The 13,914-nt window shown below is 51.4% G+C and overlaps 7 protein-coding genes across 7 annotated transcripts; 4 read left to right on the forward strand and 3 right to left on the reverse strand.

The window, feature by feature from the left end:
• The first annotated feature begins 1,226 nt into the window (after nt 1-1,226).
• Nucleotides 1,227-2,312, forward strand: BCR38DRAFT_199350 (uncharacterized protein). Its single transcript, XM_040854088.1, has 2 exons — nt 1,227-1,952; nt 2,006-2,312. The coding sequence occupies exons 1-2, from the start codon at nt 1,395-1,397 to the stop codon at nt 2,132-2,134; spliced, it is 687 nt and encodes a 228-aa protein (XP_040716672.1). The 5' UTR covers nt 1,227-1,394; the 3' UTR covers nt 2,135-2,312.
• Nucleotides 2,313-2,763: 451 nt separating this feature from the next.
• On the forward strand, nt 2,764-3,994 carry BCR38DRAFT_341899 (fatty acid desaturase-domain-containing protein; the record flags this gene model as incomplete). The annotated part of the gene is made up of 2 exons (XM_040855905.1): nt 2,764-2,940; nt 3,014-3,994. 2 exons carry the CDS (start codon nt 2,764-2,766, stop codon nt 3,992-3,994), a joined length of 1,158 nt encoding a protein of 385 aa, XP_040716673.1.
• Nucleotides 3,995-4,647: 653 nt separating this feature from the next.
• BCR38DRAFT_199144 (putative integral ER membrane protein Scs2) lies at nt 4,648-6,558 on the reverse strand. Its single transcript, XM_040854087.1, has 7 exons — nt 6,137-6,558; nt 5,996-6,066; nt 5,915-5,937; nt 5,783-5,841; nt 5,619-5,734; nt 5,487-5,565; nt 4,648-5,375 (listed from the first exon to the last, which is right to left on the reverse strand). The coding sequence occupies exons 1-7, from the start codon at nt 6,174-6,176 to the stop codon at nt 4,975-4,977; spliced, it is 789 nt and encodes a 262-aa protein (XP_040716674.1). The 5' UTR covers nt 6,177-6,558; the 3' UTR covers nt 4,648-4,974.
• Nucleotides 6,559-7,164: 606 nt separating this feature from the next.
• On the forward strand, nt 7,165-8,191 carry BCR38DRAFT_340658 (uncharacterized protein; the record flags this gene model as incomplete). Its single annotated transcript, XM_040855806.1, has 3 exons — nt 7,165-7,246; nt 7,302-7,642; nt 7,700-8,191. 3 exons carry the CDS (start codon nt 7,165-7,167, stop codon nt 8,189-8,191), a joined length of 915 nt encoding a protein of 304 aa, XP_040716675.1.
• Nucleotides 8,192-8,690: 499 nt separating this feature from the next.
• Nucleotides 8,691-9,212, reverse strand: BCR38DRAFT_484936 (60s acidic ribosomal protein-domain-containing protein; the record flags this gene model as incomplete). Its single annotated transcript, XM_040863812.1, has 3 exons — nt 8,691-8,876; nt 8,956-9,033; nt 9,144-9,212. 3 exons carry the CDS (start codon nt 9,210-9,212, stop codon nt 8,691-8,693), a joined length of 333 nt encoding a protein of 110 aa, XP_040716676.1.
• An 877-nt stretch (nt 9,213-10,089) lies between these two features.
• Nucleotides 10,090-12,136, forward strand: BCR38DRAFT_514239 (uncharacterized protein; the record flags this gene model as incomplete). Its single annotated transcript, XM_040865065.1, has 6 exons — nt 10,090-10,303; nt 10,363-10,751; nt 10,808-10,974; nt 11,034-11,247; nt 11,280-11,480; nt 11,531-12,136. The coding sequence occupies 6 exons, from the start codon at nt 10,090-10,092 to the stop codon at nt 11,693-11,695; spliced, it is 1,350 nt and encodes a 449-aa protein (XP_040716677.1). The 3' UTR covers nt 11,696-12,136.
• Nucleotides 11,969-12,811, reverse strand: BCR38DRAFT_484938 (uncharacterized protein; the record flags this gene model as incomplete). The annotated part of the gene is made up of 6 exons (XM_040863813.1): nt 11,969-11,995; nt 12,060-12,074; nt 12,149-12,215; nt 12,404-12,491; nt 12,548-12,603; nt 12,699-12,811. 6 exons carry the CDS (start codon nt 12,809-12,811, stop codon nt 11,969-11,971), a joined length of 366 nt encoding a protein of 121 aa, XP_040716678.1.
• Nucleotides 12,812-13,914: the final 1,103 nt, after the last annotated feature.

Consider the following 13,914-nt stretch of genomic DNA (forward strand, 5'->3'; position numbering starts at 1 on the left):
CACAAGTGTCATCCGAGGCGGGCCGGCTTCCACCAGGTAGGAAGCCGTTTGTGGCGGCTAGAGAGCCGCTTGTGGCGAATGAGAGCCGTTGAAGCCGTTTGCAGCGGATAGGGAATCGCTTGGTTGCAGATAAGGAGCCGCTGTCCAAGATATTGGCCGAAGTCGGAGGAACACAGACATACGGAAGCAAACATCCAGAATCCAAGAGAGAACCTCGGCTGGCTATAAGTAAGGAGTCGAGACGGAGGAAGATAGAGAGGGCAGAGATCAATGCATCACCGTGGGCACCCCTACCTGAGACCGCCAGTGACCACCCGGTGCTACGTAGGAGGGACGCCCGTTACTCCCCATCACTCTGTACTATTGCCTTCGGCCTAGCCGTACCCTGACAATGGACTAATATTGTCACACGAGATTATATCAGAAAAGCCCTACGATGCCACTGACAGGTGAGTGATACATCAACAACGCATGAAGGGTATGATAACGTAGAATAGCTCGGTATTTCAGTATAGCAGACGAACATAGCCTGATCCACCCCACTGGGTCTTTTTAGTGACATTCACTTGACTGTTAAGCGTCATAATGGAACGCTACGATAATAGACCAGAGAGAGATCACTGGTGCCTTCGCCAACCCTTCCTATGAGTAGCCCCCCATTTTGCCTCAGCGTAAACAAAAGCCAAACTATAAACTCGCAGCTTTTTCAACCGCCATTCTGACTATGACTTTATGTATTTGCCCACCGTTTTGACGATTGAATTCAGTACAGATAAAAGGAGATGGCAGAAGCCAGAGAATAGAGCCAATCAGAGGACGTCATGCTAGATTACATTTGATCATGATCGATGGACCGGATCTGTCTAGCAAGGAGATAACTAACAAAACGAGAGTGGACTGAAGGTATGAAACTGTGGCAAACGACCACTGATGGCATAGATCCAAGAAAATCCAAAGACCTCATAACATCGAAGGAGAACCATGGCGCTCAGTTGAAGCAACGCGAGACAGCTATTGAAGCGGTGATGGTCTCTAGGTTGGAAAGCCCAGAGTGACATACAAGCTAGTAAAATCAATCAACAAAATGGGCGTGATGGATGAGTGTTATCAAACTTATCAAACGCACTGAACAGCAATCGATGGGTGACAAGGGGCGGGGAGCATTTCGTCTGTTCGCTGCTTAATGACGAATCTTGGACGGTGTCTCGAGGATATTATCCATCTCCCACCCGCAAGCCAACCTAGAAAGGGGTTTCAAAGAACTTGTATATGTGTCTGACTTGAGCAATTGCATCTCCATCGTCTCATTTTCATTCTCATATAGGCCTGCCAGCGGTGGTGTCGTACCGGTGTATATAACCAAAGTTGAATGGCAGAATTTTGGCAAACCCTCTATGAACAAAGTTAGTATACCAGTTATCTATCGAAAGGCGAATATGGGAAAGATCCCGGAGATTGGTTTAGAGAGATGGACAGATGTGAGTAACTTAGAGCCGTGCTATTCGCTTCCTACATCAGTCGGATATTCCTCTCTTCAATCATATGTTCTTAGGCGTAGGAAATATCTGATATATACACCGTTAGATGCCTTGTATCGACGAAAATCAATAAGATTACCCCAAAACTCTGGCTATCTGCTCACCTGGACAGTAAGGGAAAGTGACCTGAGTACATCCTTACTACCTTGCCATGACTGGCGAGGTGGGATTACGCGGGTCAAATCTCGCGGGATAGTAGAATTCGCATTTGAAGCGACTAAGCCAGCAATGAGACGAGTTCTCACGTACATTTTCCCTTCTTTTCTGCTTTCTACCGCCCATTTCCGATACCGCAGTATGTCGTTACAGCTAACCCGACACTCCCATCTGGAACGAGATAAGACATGTAAGACCACCGCAGACCGAGCCTCAGACCTTATGATGAGGGCTATGGATATATGTTTGCCGGATCATCCAACACGAGTTCAGAATCTATGCAGAATGGAGGGAGGTTATGTCTGAGGTACCTATGTAATACCAGAGGCACGTACGCAAAATGCAAAAAACTTTGTTTAACTGGCGCCCACCGATTGAGGTGGAATTTGCCAGAAATAGGAGACATAGCAGATGAGGATGTTCACCAGAGACTAGTTTGAGGACCGTGACTGCGAGTAATGGTGCGGTTGCAAAATGGTTCGACGTGGGCTGATAAGGCCAAGAAGCCAGATACGAACGAGTAAGAGGATTGTTTGTCCCTTCACAGCGGGACTCGTCGCAAGTAGCAGTATAAATTATTCAAGTGTGACATACTGCTTATTTGGACGACACTCTACCCTGCAACCTGTAAGAGGCTATATCAATAATTTCGCTACGAAAGAGTGCATCTATATTGAGGTCAAGTGCAACTTGACGACGCAAGTGTCGTCTCATCTGCTCGCAATCCGCGGAACTCACCATGCAATTGCAGTTCAGGGGCACACTGCGAGATGTGGGGCAGAACCCTTGGAGGGTAAATCAAAATGGTGGGTGTTGATTGGTCTAGAGCTCCCAATTGAACGAAAGCCTACTGGAAACTCCACCTCCCCGATCGCCACCTAGCAGTCTTCACCGCAGAATCCAGATGCAATTTGACGTGCTGCCCCAGCTTTCAACCTTTAAACCGACCAAACACGCTGTCACTTTTCCTCTTTACCTATGTGGTGCCGCGACATAGTCAATTGATGTCCCTTTCTCGAGGTCTACCTACAAGGACGACACGAACATGGCGCCTTCAAAAGCCTCCACCATGACTACGGCTCCGGCTGTCCTGAGCCCTCCGGTATTAAAGGTGACAGGCGCGAGCGGCGAGGATTTGCCCCTCCAGCGAGACCCCATCGAGACCAAGTATCGTGACTTCTTCTGGACATACACCGAAGAGCCGCACCGTACACGCCGCATCGCCATCATCAAGGCCCATCCAGAGGTATGATACTCTCAAACCAGCTTGCGCAACTCATTAGACCGCAGAACGCCCCCAGCTAACACCGGACATCAAGGTGACCAAGCTCTGCGGCCCGGAGCCCCTGACGAAGTGGGTGGTACTGGGCGTCGTATCCCTCCAAATCCTCTGCGCTTACGTCCTGCGCAACACGTCCTTCTTCTCGCTGCCCTACTGGGCGCTCGCCTACGTCGTCGGCGCGACCGCGAACCAGAACCTATTCCTGGCCATCCACGAAATCAGCCACAACCTGGCCTTCCGGTCGGCGACGGCCAACCGGCTCTTCGCCATCGTGGCCAACCTGCCCATCGGCGTGCCCTACAGCGCCTCGTTCCGCCCCTACCACCTGACGCACCACAAGTCGCTAGGGGTCGACGGGCTCGACACGGACCTGCCCACGGCGCTCGAGGCTGTTTTCCTCGACTCCATCCTCGGTAAGGCGTTCTTCTGCACCTTCCAGATATTCTTCTACGCCGTGCGGCCCATGGCCGTCTACCGCGTTCCCTTCACCTGGGTCTCGGGCACCAACCTGGCCGTCCAGGTCCTGTTCGACTACGTCGTCATCCAGACCATGGGCAAGAACGCGCTGCTGTACTTCCTGCTCTCATCCTTCCTGGCCGGAAGCTTGCACCCCCTGGCCGGCCACTTCATCGCCGAACACTACGTTTACAACACCATCACACCGGCCGCTGCGAACCCGGACAATAAGATTCCTGTGCCCGAGACTTTCAGCTACTACGGGCTGGGCAACATCCTCACCTACAACGTCGGCTTCCATAACGAGCACCACGATTTCCCTGCCGTTCCGTGGACGCGGCTGCCGAAGCTGTACGAGATTGCCAACGAGTTCTACAAGGACCTGCCCCAGCACCAGAGTTGGTCGTATGTTCTGTGGCAGTTCATCTTCGACGAGAACGTGGGCATCCGGTGTCGCGTGAAGCGGAAGGAAGGCGGAAGAAAAGTTGGTTTCGGCACGCAGCCCAATGGGAAGAAAGCGGAGCCAGTGGGGGACTGGCAGCAGGATGAGATAGAGGCTTAGGAACTGCCTGTTGGTTGCCACCGTTGAGGATAATGAGGGGCTAGCCGGCTCGGCTCCTAGCCAGAGGATCGCATTGTGAACATACATTCTCAATGGACATTATTACACTGGGATTGTCCGGCGTTTGGGTAATTGGGTATAGACTAGCTTCAGGCATTGTAGCAAGCCCGCAGTCACTGTGCAAATAGTGTAATCCATCTATTGAGCGAACGGTTGAGGTCCTGTTCTGGTACTCTACCTGTTGAGGCACTTCTGTTGATCTGATGAACGCCATCAGGTTCTTATCTCCTGTTGTTCGCCAGGGCAGCAGTTCTTGTTGAAGCTTGGTTGTCCGTCTCTGTCTCCACCTTCACACTGCGAGCTTCTCGCCCGCCTTCAGTGTCGTTATTTCTGCGTCATCAAGTGCAAAGGTCCCAACCCCCGTCATGGATATCTTGTGACAGAATCAATATAATCAGTGCACATGATGGCCCAGGATCACATACGAGCAAAGGGGTGACGCAGGCCTCAGGTGGGCCCTCAAACTCAACTGATTGTCCTTAACGGGCGAATGACTCCATAATCAATTCGGCTTGGTCAGTCAACGGAATCAAGTGAGAGATGACGCAGGTGTAGGCATCGCATCTGAACCACTAGAAGCACCTGCCACTCGGGGAAAGCAATTGCCGCGTATAAAGCGTAAAGTCGATTCCAGGCTCCAACAAAAGAGAGTAGATGCTAAAGTACACAGAGGCTGTTCAACGGACCACGGCTACCTTTTAACTAAAGATCAGCCTGATCCCAAGAATATCTACCCTCTGCTCTGCCCCACGGTCAACCATTATTCTTAGTGTCTTCAGACTTTGCTGCTCGTGGCAGCATGGGTCCAGTCAAATTCCGTAGTGCTCTCAAAAAACACCAGCCATCCTTGTGATTCAGACTCAAAAAAAACCCATCCGGGCAAGGCTCGTTTAAAGTGAAGAGATGGTCCTAGGGCCAGTTTAGAAGAAGAGGTATGCGAGCAAGAAGCTCAAGAAACACAACGCGGCTGTGACTTGCACCGGCACGCCTTCGGTTCCTGTTCTCACAGCTTGGGCGAGCTGGGCTGGCTGTGAATTGTCCTCAGCAGTTGCTCCTCCAGTCTTGCGTTGTCGGAGCCCTCCCTGTTCTGCCTTCAGCTGGGCGATTATCTTCTCGGCCTGTGCTAGCTCTGCCTTGAGTTTTTCTGGGCTCGCCACACTGCTCGTAGCAGCAGAAGACGACGACGCGAATCCTTGTGCGACTGATGGCGAGTCCTCGGTCTTGAATTCCGGCTCATCGGTTGAGGATTTGGGCTCGGCTCGAGTTGCGCTGCCGTAGTTACCGGGAGAGGAGTAGGCAGGAGGTGCGATATCGGGCGTTCCTTCATGCTACAAACAGAAGATGGTCAGCAACTCGAGATTCGAGGTGATAAAAAGAGGCACACGCACTCCATTAATTGTGGACCGTCTATTGGGGGTCTCGGCAGCCTTGCCCTCACTCGTGCCCCCAGCGGACAAAAACACAACCCGGATCTTCTTCTCTTGAACTGACGACTTGTCAATTCCCTCCCACTGTTCTGCTGTCAGCTTAGATATCACATGTCGAGTTGTGCTGTGGGTCTCACAATGCTGGTCAGGTTTGCGAATTCCTGATCGCTAGTTATTGCGACAGATTGAACAAGGAATTTGTCGCGGCACTTTGTGTCCATAGGAGGCTCTTGCTTCATCGCTTGGAGGATGACTATTGACCGTTAGAGATACCGATTGGTTCTCGCGGGCGATCACGTACCAGAGACCTCCACCTCCTTGCCCGGCTCGACTCTGCCAGAGTTCGGTCGGACACAATATCTACGATATTCTCGAGTTAGCAATCAAATGTACCATCCTGATGGGTCCTTTCGGACGATAGGTTGGTTCGTACTGTTTCGGTGCCGTGGTTTTGACCTGGTCTATGTTAGCGCGCACGATTGGTGACTTGGGCATGGAACGCTCGTCGTCCTACCTTGAAAGCAACCGGGTGAGTATTGGGGTTTCTAATCTTCAATACTTCCGAGACCTCCACGGTGAAGGGTCCTGTATTGCATTATCAGCCCCAAGTCCGTATTATCTGCCCAGTGCAGGCGGTCGGGACGCAATGACGTACGGCGGAAACCAAGCTCCGATGGATCAATCTCGACAGACATATTGGCAAATGTGTATTGTTCCTTGCTCAGTATGATGGTGGTCTGGTGTTTGCCAAGGGTTTGCCGTGTTTATCGCATGAGGCAGGAGGAAGGAGGGGATGCGCAGGAATACGGCCAAGGTTGGTCGGGTTGGTCGTTCACTCCGGCGGAGCTCAGTCGTTTTTGTCAGCTCTAGGGGGGCAACCGAGGCAAACGTTAATGCTTGCTGGCTGGCTGTCTGTAACAACGAACTGATGCTGCAGTGAGTTGATACTATTTGGTGGAAAGATGCCGGAAGTGGATTAGCACTGAGAATTCATGCGACAAGATGTTGATATCTCAGTAAATGAATGCTTGCTTGCTAGGGGAGGTAAATTAAAGTGAACAGCAAGTTGTTACGACATAGCCAGGATTCAAGTTCAAGTTTTAGTGGACCAGGCACTTTGCTCAAGCGCATGTCGAATGTACGCTAGCCCCCTCTGGAGTCTCTGGAATATTTCCAGGCCCTGGCTAGGGGCTTGTGCTTTCACATCTGATCATCTGGAGATCCCCAAACAGCAATTATTCACTGTTATCAAGGCATTTTTATGTAGTATTGTTAATGGTCGACTTCTCTGTATTTTTAAACCGTTCAACGATGCAGCCATAGTTTTCACAGATGCAAGTTTCCATCCTGTATATAGATAGCATAATAAAGGCGGTACGAAGGGCTTGTAAAGAACACGTTGAAACATTAAAGAACAATAGAACAGCCGGGGAACATTCACGGCAGGTGCGCACGGGCCAACCATATATCGTCGGGAAGCTGCCATGACGTTCTTTCGTAGCCTCCAGGCACTACTACATTATCAATCCATCTAACCGTTCGATTCCTGAGCAGCCAGCGTCTCCGTGTTCTTATTCCGAAGAGATTTATTTTTCTCTCGGATATTTGATCCTCGCTAACAAGTGTGACTCCTTCGTTCTACTGCTAGTCTAGTCAGCATTTCTCAAAGCAACGATAGCCAAAATGTCGTCGGATCTCGATACTTTGTTGGAGATGGGCTTTGACAAGTCACGTGCCGAGCTGGCCGTGAAGAAGCCTGGAGGCTGTAAGAATAAATATCCCATGACCTATTCACAATGCATACTGACGCATTTCTACAGTGGAAGGAGCGATGAACTGGCTGGAGAAGACCCAAGATACCCCGCTTGACGAACTGCAGGAGGAGGAGAAAGCATCCGAGGTCACTGCCGCCTCCGTCGCTGAGGGCGAGAGTGCCAAGTCCATCATTTGCAACGACTGTAGCAAGCGATTCAGGAATCTAGAGTTGGCCAATTATCATGCCGAGAAGACTGGCCATGACGATTTCGCCGAGTCCACTGAGGAGCTTGCACCCCTGACCGAGGAGGAGAAGGCTGCCAGACTTCAAGAGCTCCGTGAGCGTCTCGAGGCAAAGCGCGCTGGCCAGGCAATGATTGACAAGGAGGAAGCCAAGAAGAACGAGGTACGAGGCAACTCTCCCTATTGCACGTCATGGCGTGGCTGATATTTATACTGTTAGAAAATCCGTCAGAAGGCAACCCGTGAGTCGCAGGATGTCAAGGAGGAACTGCAACGCAAAGAGCAGCTGAAGGAAGCGGCCAAGAAGCGCCAGGAGAAAGCCGACGAATTGGAGGCCAAGAGACGTATCAAGGCCAAGATTGAAGCCGACAAGGCCGAGCGAAAGCGCAAGGCCGACGAGGCCAAGGCAGCCCGCGAAGGTAGAGCTGTGGTATCTGAGTCTCCTGTTGCCCCTCCGGCCGCCTCGCGTCCAGCTGCTGCGCACACGGAGGCTCGGCTGAGATTACAGACCGCTGGCGGCAACGTCTTGAAAACTCTACCGGCTGAGACGACTCTGTTCGAGCTGGCGCAACAGCTTCAGACCGACAACGGCCTAACCGTCACCAAGTTTGTCATGACTTTCCCGAAGAAGACATTCGAGGGAAGCGTCGACTTCGGCAAGACACTCAAGGAGGCCGGATTCGTACCCAGTGCAGCTCTGATTGTGCAGTGAAATAGAACGTAGTGGACTGGGGTTGATGGTCACGATTGCATACACCGGCGTTTGGATGATGGGCTTCTTTAGAACAATGGAGATTCTCAATAGCATATGACCCCCCTTGAGCAGGTAGCCAACACATGGAGGTTGATGTTTACGACTTGAATTATTGTCTATCGGAGTCCGCCGGCCGTGGCTTGTCCCAATACGATTGATCTGGCACTCGCGAGGAACGTCGGAATCTCATTTCCCTTTCTCATTTCATTTGCGAGTCCACACCTGGGCAATCTGAGTGAGGTCGGCAATCATGTGTCTTCATAACTCCCAGGAGCGCATCGTCATATTATACTATGCGAAATCGATCCATTTTGTCTGCCCAGACAGGACATCCAGATATTGCCCTTGCCACCTTCACGCCACACCGGTTTCGGGTGTATGTAGGAACCCCATAGCCATGCAAGTTGAAGTACAAAAGGAGATTGAGAATTCGTCGTCGTAACAGAGGGCCATCCGCTTAATCGAAGAGACCGAAGCCCATGTCCTCGTCGGACTCCTCCTTGTCCTCCTCCTTCTCCTCCTCCTTGGCGGCCTCAGGTGCGTCGCCACCTGGGGCGCCACCAGCAGCAGGGCCGGAGGCAGCGGCACCACCACCGGAGCCGACGTTTGACAGAAGATCCTTCACGTCCTTTCCCTCGAGAGCCTAGAGTTTTTGCGCGTTAGTCCATGTCCTCTCCTCATCGCGGGGCGACCTCATTCGAATGTCGGGTTGCAAGTCGTACCTTGGCGAACAGAGAGGTCCAGATGGGCTCGACTTCGGTGACGTTGGCAGCCTTAATCAGGGTCTGGAGCTTGTCGGCCTAGCAGAGTGAGTCAAATGGTTAGCAATTCATCCATTGAGTCCCGCGCATCTCAATTTCCCAGTCGGTTCTTTGCGCATCGCATCGTGGAGGGGCAGGGGCAGGCTCACGGTGACCTCAAGACCATCATCAGCGAGGATGAGCGCCGCGTACGACGAAGCCAGCTCAGCGGTCGACATTATCGTAGATTTCTGTGTGTATCTGGAGATGGGAACTGTGGTAGTTTGCGGTCTGCGCCTCTCGAGATGTTGGATGATCGAATCGCTGGTAGTGGAAATTGTACTTCGCCTAGGATGCCGGCTTATCCCACCGAAAAATGATCTCTAAAATTTCGAAGCCCTAACGGAAGTCGCGGCGGGGCAGATTATCCGACCCGAGGATACGTATTGATCGCAGAGTCGATGAGTGGGTCTTGCTTGTCTCCCCTCTGTCCTCTGATTGGCTTTGAATTCCAGCTTCATCACCAATGGACCTCAGAAGTGGGACGAATGAGCTTCAAAGAAATGCCCCCACCTGACATGCATCACGAACTTACCCAACTTCTTAGCTGATACTATTGCCCCACCTACCTCAAGCCACTTCCCCCGCCTTGCGTAGAGATGAGGTGGGAATAACGAACAACAGCAGTTTCCAAGAGACGCAGCATGCCTTAGCGACCCTGACCAAGACAATCTGGACTTTTGTCGTTAAATCTGCAGCTCCGCCGTTGGGTCGAACGATGGTGAGCTCGTAAAGTTCCGCGTGCTCACAAGTGCCCTTGATACTGCTAGTACTGGGTCACCACTGCCACGATACGTGACCCCCATACCCGCAAGGGCTGCGAGGAAACCGTCAGTCCAACGTCATTGGGCGCTTTGTACAGTTTTCTGGGATCTTTCACATAAACGATCGCTGTTATTGGGCCGATATCTTTTCCAAATAATATACAAAGTACAGTCGACCCCCGGCGAAGAACATAGGAAACTCGGGTGCGGGTGGGGTCTCAAATCTTGCTGTTACATCTCTGTTATCTTGAAGTCGCGAGCAGAGCTAGGAGACCAGTTTCGCAGCGACAACATGGACACCCCTAAGATACCCGGTCCTCAGGACGAGGGAGAGAAGCAGGTGCTTCAGAACCTAAACGAAATCCTGACTCAGCTACAGCTTCGAAAGCTCGACCGAACGACCTACGTCCGCACTCAAGATGTTATGGTGCTGTACGATCGGACCATCGAGCAAGTCAAGCAACTTAACGAGATAAGGAATGGGAAGAAAACCGACGAGAACACAGGTATAGAGCCGTCTATACCACCCGAGTATGCCCAGAAGGCATCGCTGATCTCATAACAGTCGACAGAGTGGTGGACAGCTGCTTCCAACTCTTGTCCCTGTTCTTTATGACCATAGGGCGAAACAATGAGGCGCCGGCGGCCTACGCATTGACTTCGACCATCAAGCGATTACTCGATCACCTTACCGAAGCCGATATCTTCTCGGCCAAAGACCTTGAGAGCATGTCGCAAGCCCTGGAACGTTTGTCGGCAATCGTGGAGAATCATTCCCGTAGCAAGACAACACCGCTCCTCGAAACTCTCCTCTCGAATCGCGTATATCGTTGTCGAGAATCGTTGGCTAATCTCAAGAAGAAGCTCGAGGTATATGCCGAGCCGATACTGGCAACATATGAGAAGCTTGTTTCCATACTGCGGCAAACGGCTGCCATCAACACCAAGTCCACGGTAGGATTGCACGCTCTGCATACGACTGGGGATAGTCGCTAAACTTCGCCGGGTAGTTTAAACCGGAGGACATTCACAAATTCCAAGCACAACTGAAGGAGATCGACGAGAAGCGAGTCGACGGACACTTCATTGATGCTGATGGCAGCGTTTTGGCAGGAAGCGAGCAAGTGTGTTTTCTGCTTGACAGGTGTCAGAATTACACCGAAGTCGTGCTAGAGAAGTATGTAGGATCATGCATCTCTATGATGAACCAGAGACCAGCTGACACTATGACATTAGAGCTGGCAAGTTTCCGGAGCAGTGGAAACACATCTATGATATTCTGATCGGCATACGAAACGAACTCGACAAGCTCTCATTGACTCAAGCCTGGTCACTACGAGAAACTGACTTGTACGACTACCAACGGCAACTTGACAAGATCGATAAGAATAGAGTAGATGGCAACTGGCTGGACGAGAAGGGCCAACCTGCTGACCTTTATGTTCAACGAGTAAGTTCGATCCATGTGCTGAGTATGCCTAGCTGACAGCGATACGGACACTTCTGTATCTCATCCGAAAAAGTTATGGTTACATTTATCATTTGATGATATCGTCGGAGCCGGTTTCTGAGGCACTCCTGCCGATATACAACCAGCTTCACACTCTAAAGCGCTGTTTGGTCGAGGTCCAGAACAGCGGAGGTGTATCATCCGTTCGCGAATTGTACCCCTACAGCATGAAGGCAAGTTGCAATCAACGCCTCAGAGCCAACACGCACTGACTTCGAAGCAGCTGCACTCGATTGACAATATGAAAGTTGACGGCAAGTTTATGGTTGGAGAGGATATCCCCGAGGGCCAAGGTAGCGTGGCGGAACTACTGGCCGAGTGTTTCGAACTTAATTACGAGCTGAGAGTTGCGGCCGAAGCGGCTGCTGAGAAGGAAGGGCAGCCTTAGAAGTATCAGTCACGACGGGAATGAGGACAATAGCGGCGTTCAGGGGACTTGACATTAGTGCGAATCAAGGGTGTATGATGCTTGTGGGATTCACGATGCATGCGTGCCTCGCGGCTGCGGTTTCCACATCTGCAAAATGAGTGGATAGATTTGGGCGTGTCCTCGATGGTACACATTGGTAGTGGCCTGTGTCGGCGGAAGCTAATATTACTCCCGATGCATCCCAGCCATTATGAGACTGTAAACCTCGAGCAAAGTTTGATCAGGTTGGCCTCAGGGATATCTGAATGCAAGTTTGACCTAGAAACAAGTGAGTAAGGGCGCGGACGAGATCGCAAAAGGCAATGTATTGGATATCACTTACAGGCCATATCTGCGCCTGCATAGAAACATTTGGTTAGCCGCCTGCTCGTAATGAAATTATTTCCAAGCCACCATGGGCGTTGGACTTACATTGTCAACATCCCAGACTCCACTGGCAGTGTAGACATCTTTTCTCAGAATCTCCAAGCATTCTTCCCTAGACTGGGGTATTAGCCAGCCATTCAGGCGTGGGACTCTTGTATGCCAGCCCGCACAGCCAAATGCGACAGGTCGCACAAAGCTGCGTCTCTGGCCACCGGACGAGTGCTGGGGGTGCGTCACCATGATCATTGATCGGGCGCAGGCTGGTGGGATCCCAGTCTTGGACAAATGCGGGCAACTGACTTGGACGTAGCCACCATGATAATTGTCGACCCATACCAGTTGAATTTGGACGGGTCGTCTGTCTCGGGTACTTCATTCAAGGCAGCCCCTACAAGCAAACCAATCAGCATTATCGTCAGTATCACTCAAGCCCCAAGTACTCACCTCCCATCTTGAAAGACCCAGACTCAATGGCAGCCTTCAGGCCCTCGAAGTGCTTCCTATATCGGAGGTGGCGCCCCGTTAGTCCCCTTCATGGTATGTTTATGCACTTTCTTATCGGATCGCTGAGTGACAAATAAAACAGAAAACTCACGGCCGAACTTCGAGTCTCTTCTGCGCCGTGCCAGGCTTATCCGGCACTACAACCAGGAACTCGAATTTCCCCGCCGGCGGAGCCGTGATCGGGGGGCGGGGGGTATCTGCCATCGTTCTGCGGAGTTGATGAGGGAGCTTATTAATAATGAAGGTAGGCCTAGGTGGAAACCTAATTGTTGAATTGGGGATGAGATTGAGCTGGTGGGATGAAAAGACGGTGCTTGCTCGAGACAGACAGCGGCAGGGAAGGGCCATTGTCGTTGAATCGTCGGTTATCGGAAGCAGTAGAGCTCTGATTTGGGTTTCTTTCGAAAGCACGCCTTGCTATCACCCATTCAACCCCGCGCCTTGCTCCGGCAGGTCCCCAATTCGTCTCCGCGACTTGGCAAGCGGGGCACGTTGAACAACCACCATTTTTAATTCCCGTGTATGCAGTCGCTTTGGTCGCATGGGTCAACTTGGTGAACGAAACAATGGTACACGTGATGATTATATTGATTGCCAATGTACCAAGGGCGATGCACTTGGCGTTACCTGAGCACTCAATCGACCCAATCTTAGCAGGACGTTCTACTCTATATCCCCTTCTTTTACTTCATTTCCCGTCTGGGGAATCATCTCGACCAATCAGGACTCACCGGGTGAACTGAGAAGAGCGCAGCTCGTATTTGTTCCCAGTCGTCCAAACATCGTCAATGTCAATACTTTGGCAGACTTTTTGGGTGAGTCCTTTATTATCAACCAGCGATTCCGAGAACCGGCGGCTCGCGACTTCGCCCACCTGCTTGTGATGGAGCCGAAACCACGACATGCAGCCAAGAAATTTTGATTCTGGGCCCCTGACACATCAGCACGTGCGGCTCCCATCGCTAATCCTCGGCTTATACAATGGTACGTCATCGCACGATTGGACCGTGGATTATGGTCACAATGGTCGAAGGGTTTTGAGGCGGTGATGGCCACCGACGTATTGTGGTTTCTGTCCGAGCTCGGCAAGGGATCCAGTTCAGACTAGACTTGCCAGACGTTCCGGAGAAGGTTTGACGCAGAGAAGAACTGAGAATTTGTGTTTTGTCATGGGGACACGGTGGGATAGTACCTAGCCACCATTGCCTTGGCCTCGCCTTGGCTTTATGTCGCGAATTTGGCTGATCGTCATTGCTACTTATTTATCACCGTGCCGTTTGTTATGACCGCTCGAGAATACCTTTTTA

This window comes from Pseudomassariella vexata (assembly GCF_002105095.1).
Source record: "Pseudomassariella vexata strain CBS 129021 chromosome Unknown BCR38scaffold_6, whole genome shotgun sequence".
In the NCBI taxonomy this organism is placed as follows: Eukaryota; Fungi; Ascomycota; class Sordariomycetes; order Amphisphaeriales; family Pseudomassariaceae; genus Pseudomassariella; species Pseudomassariella vexata.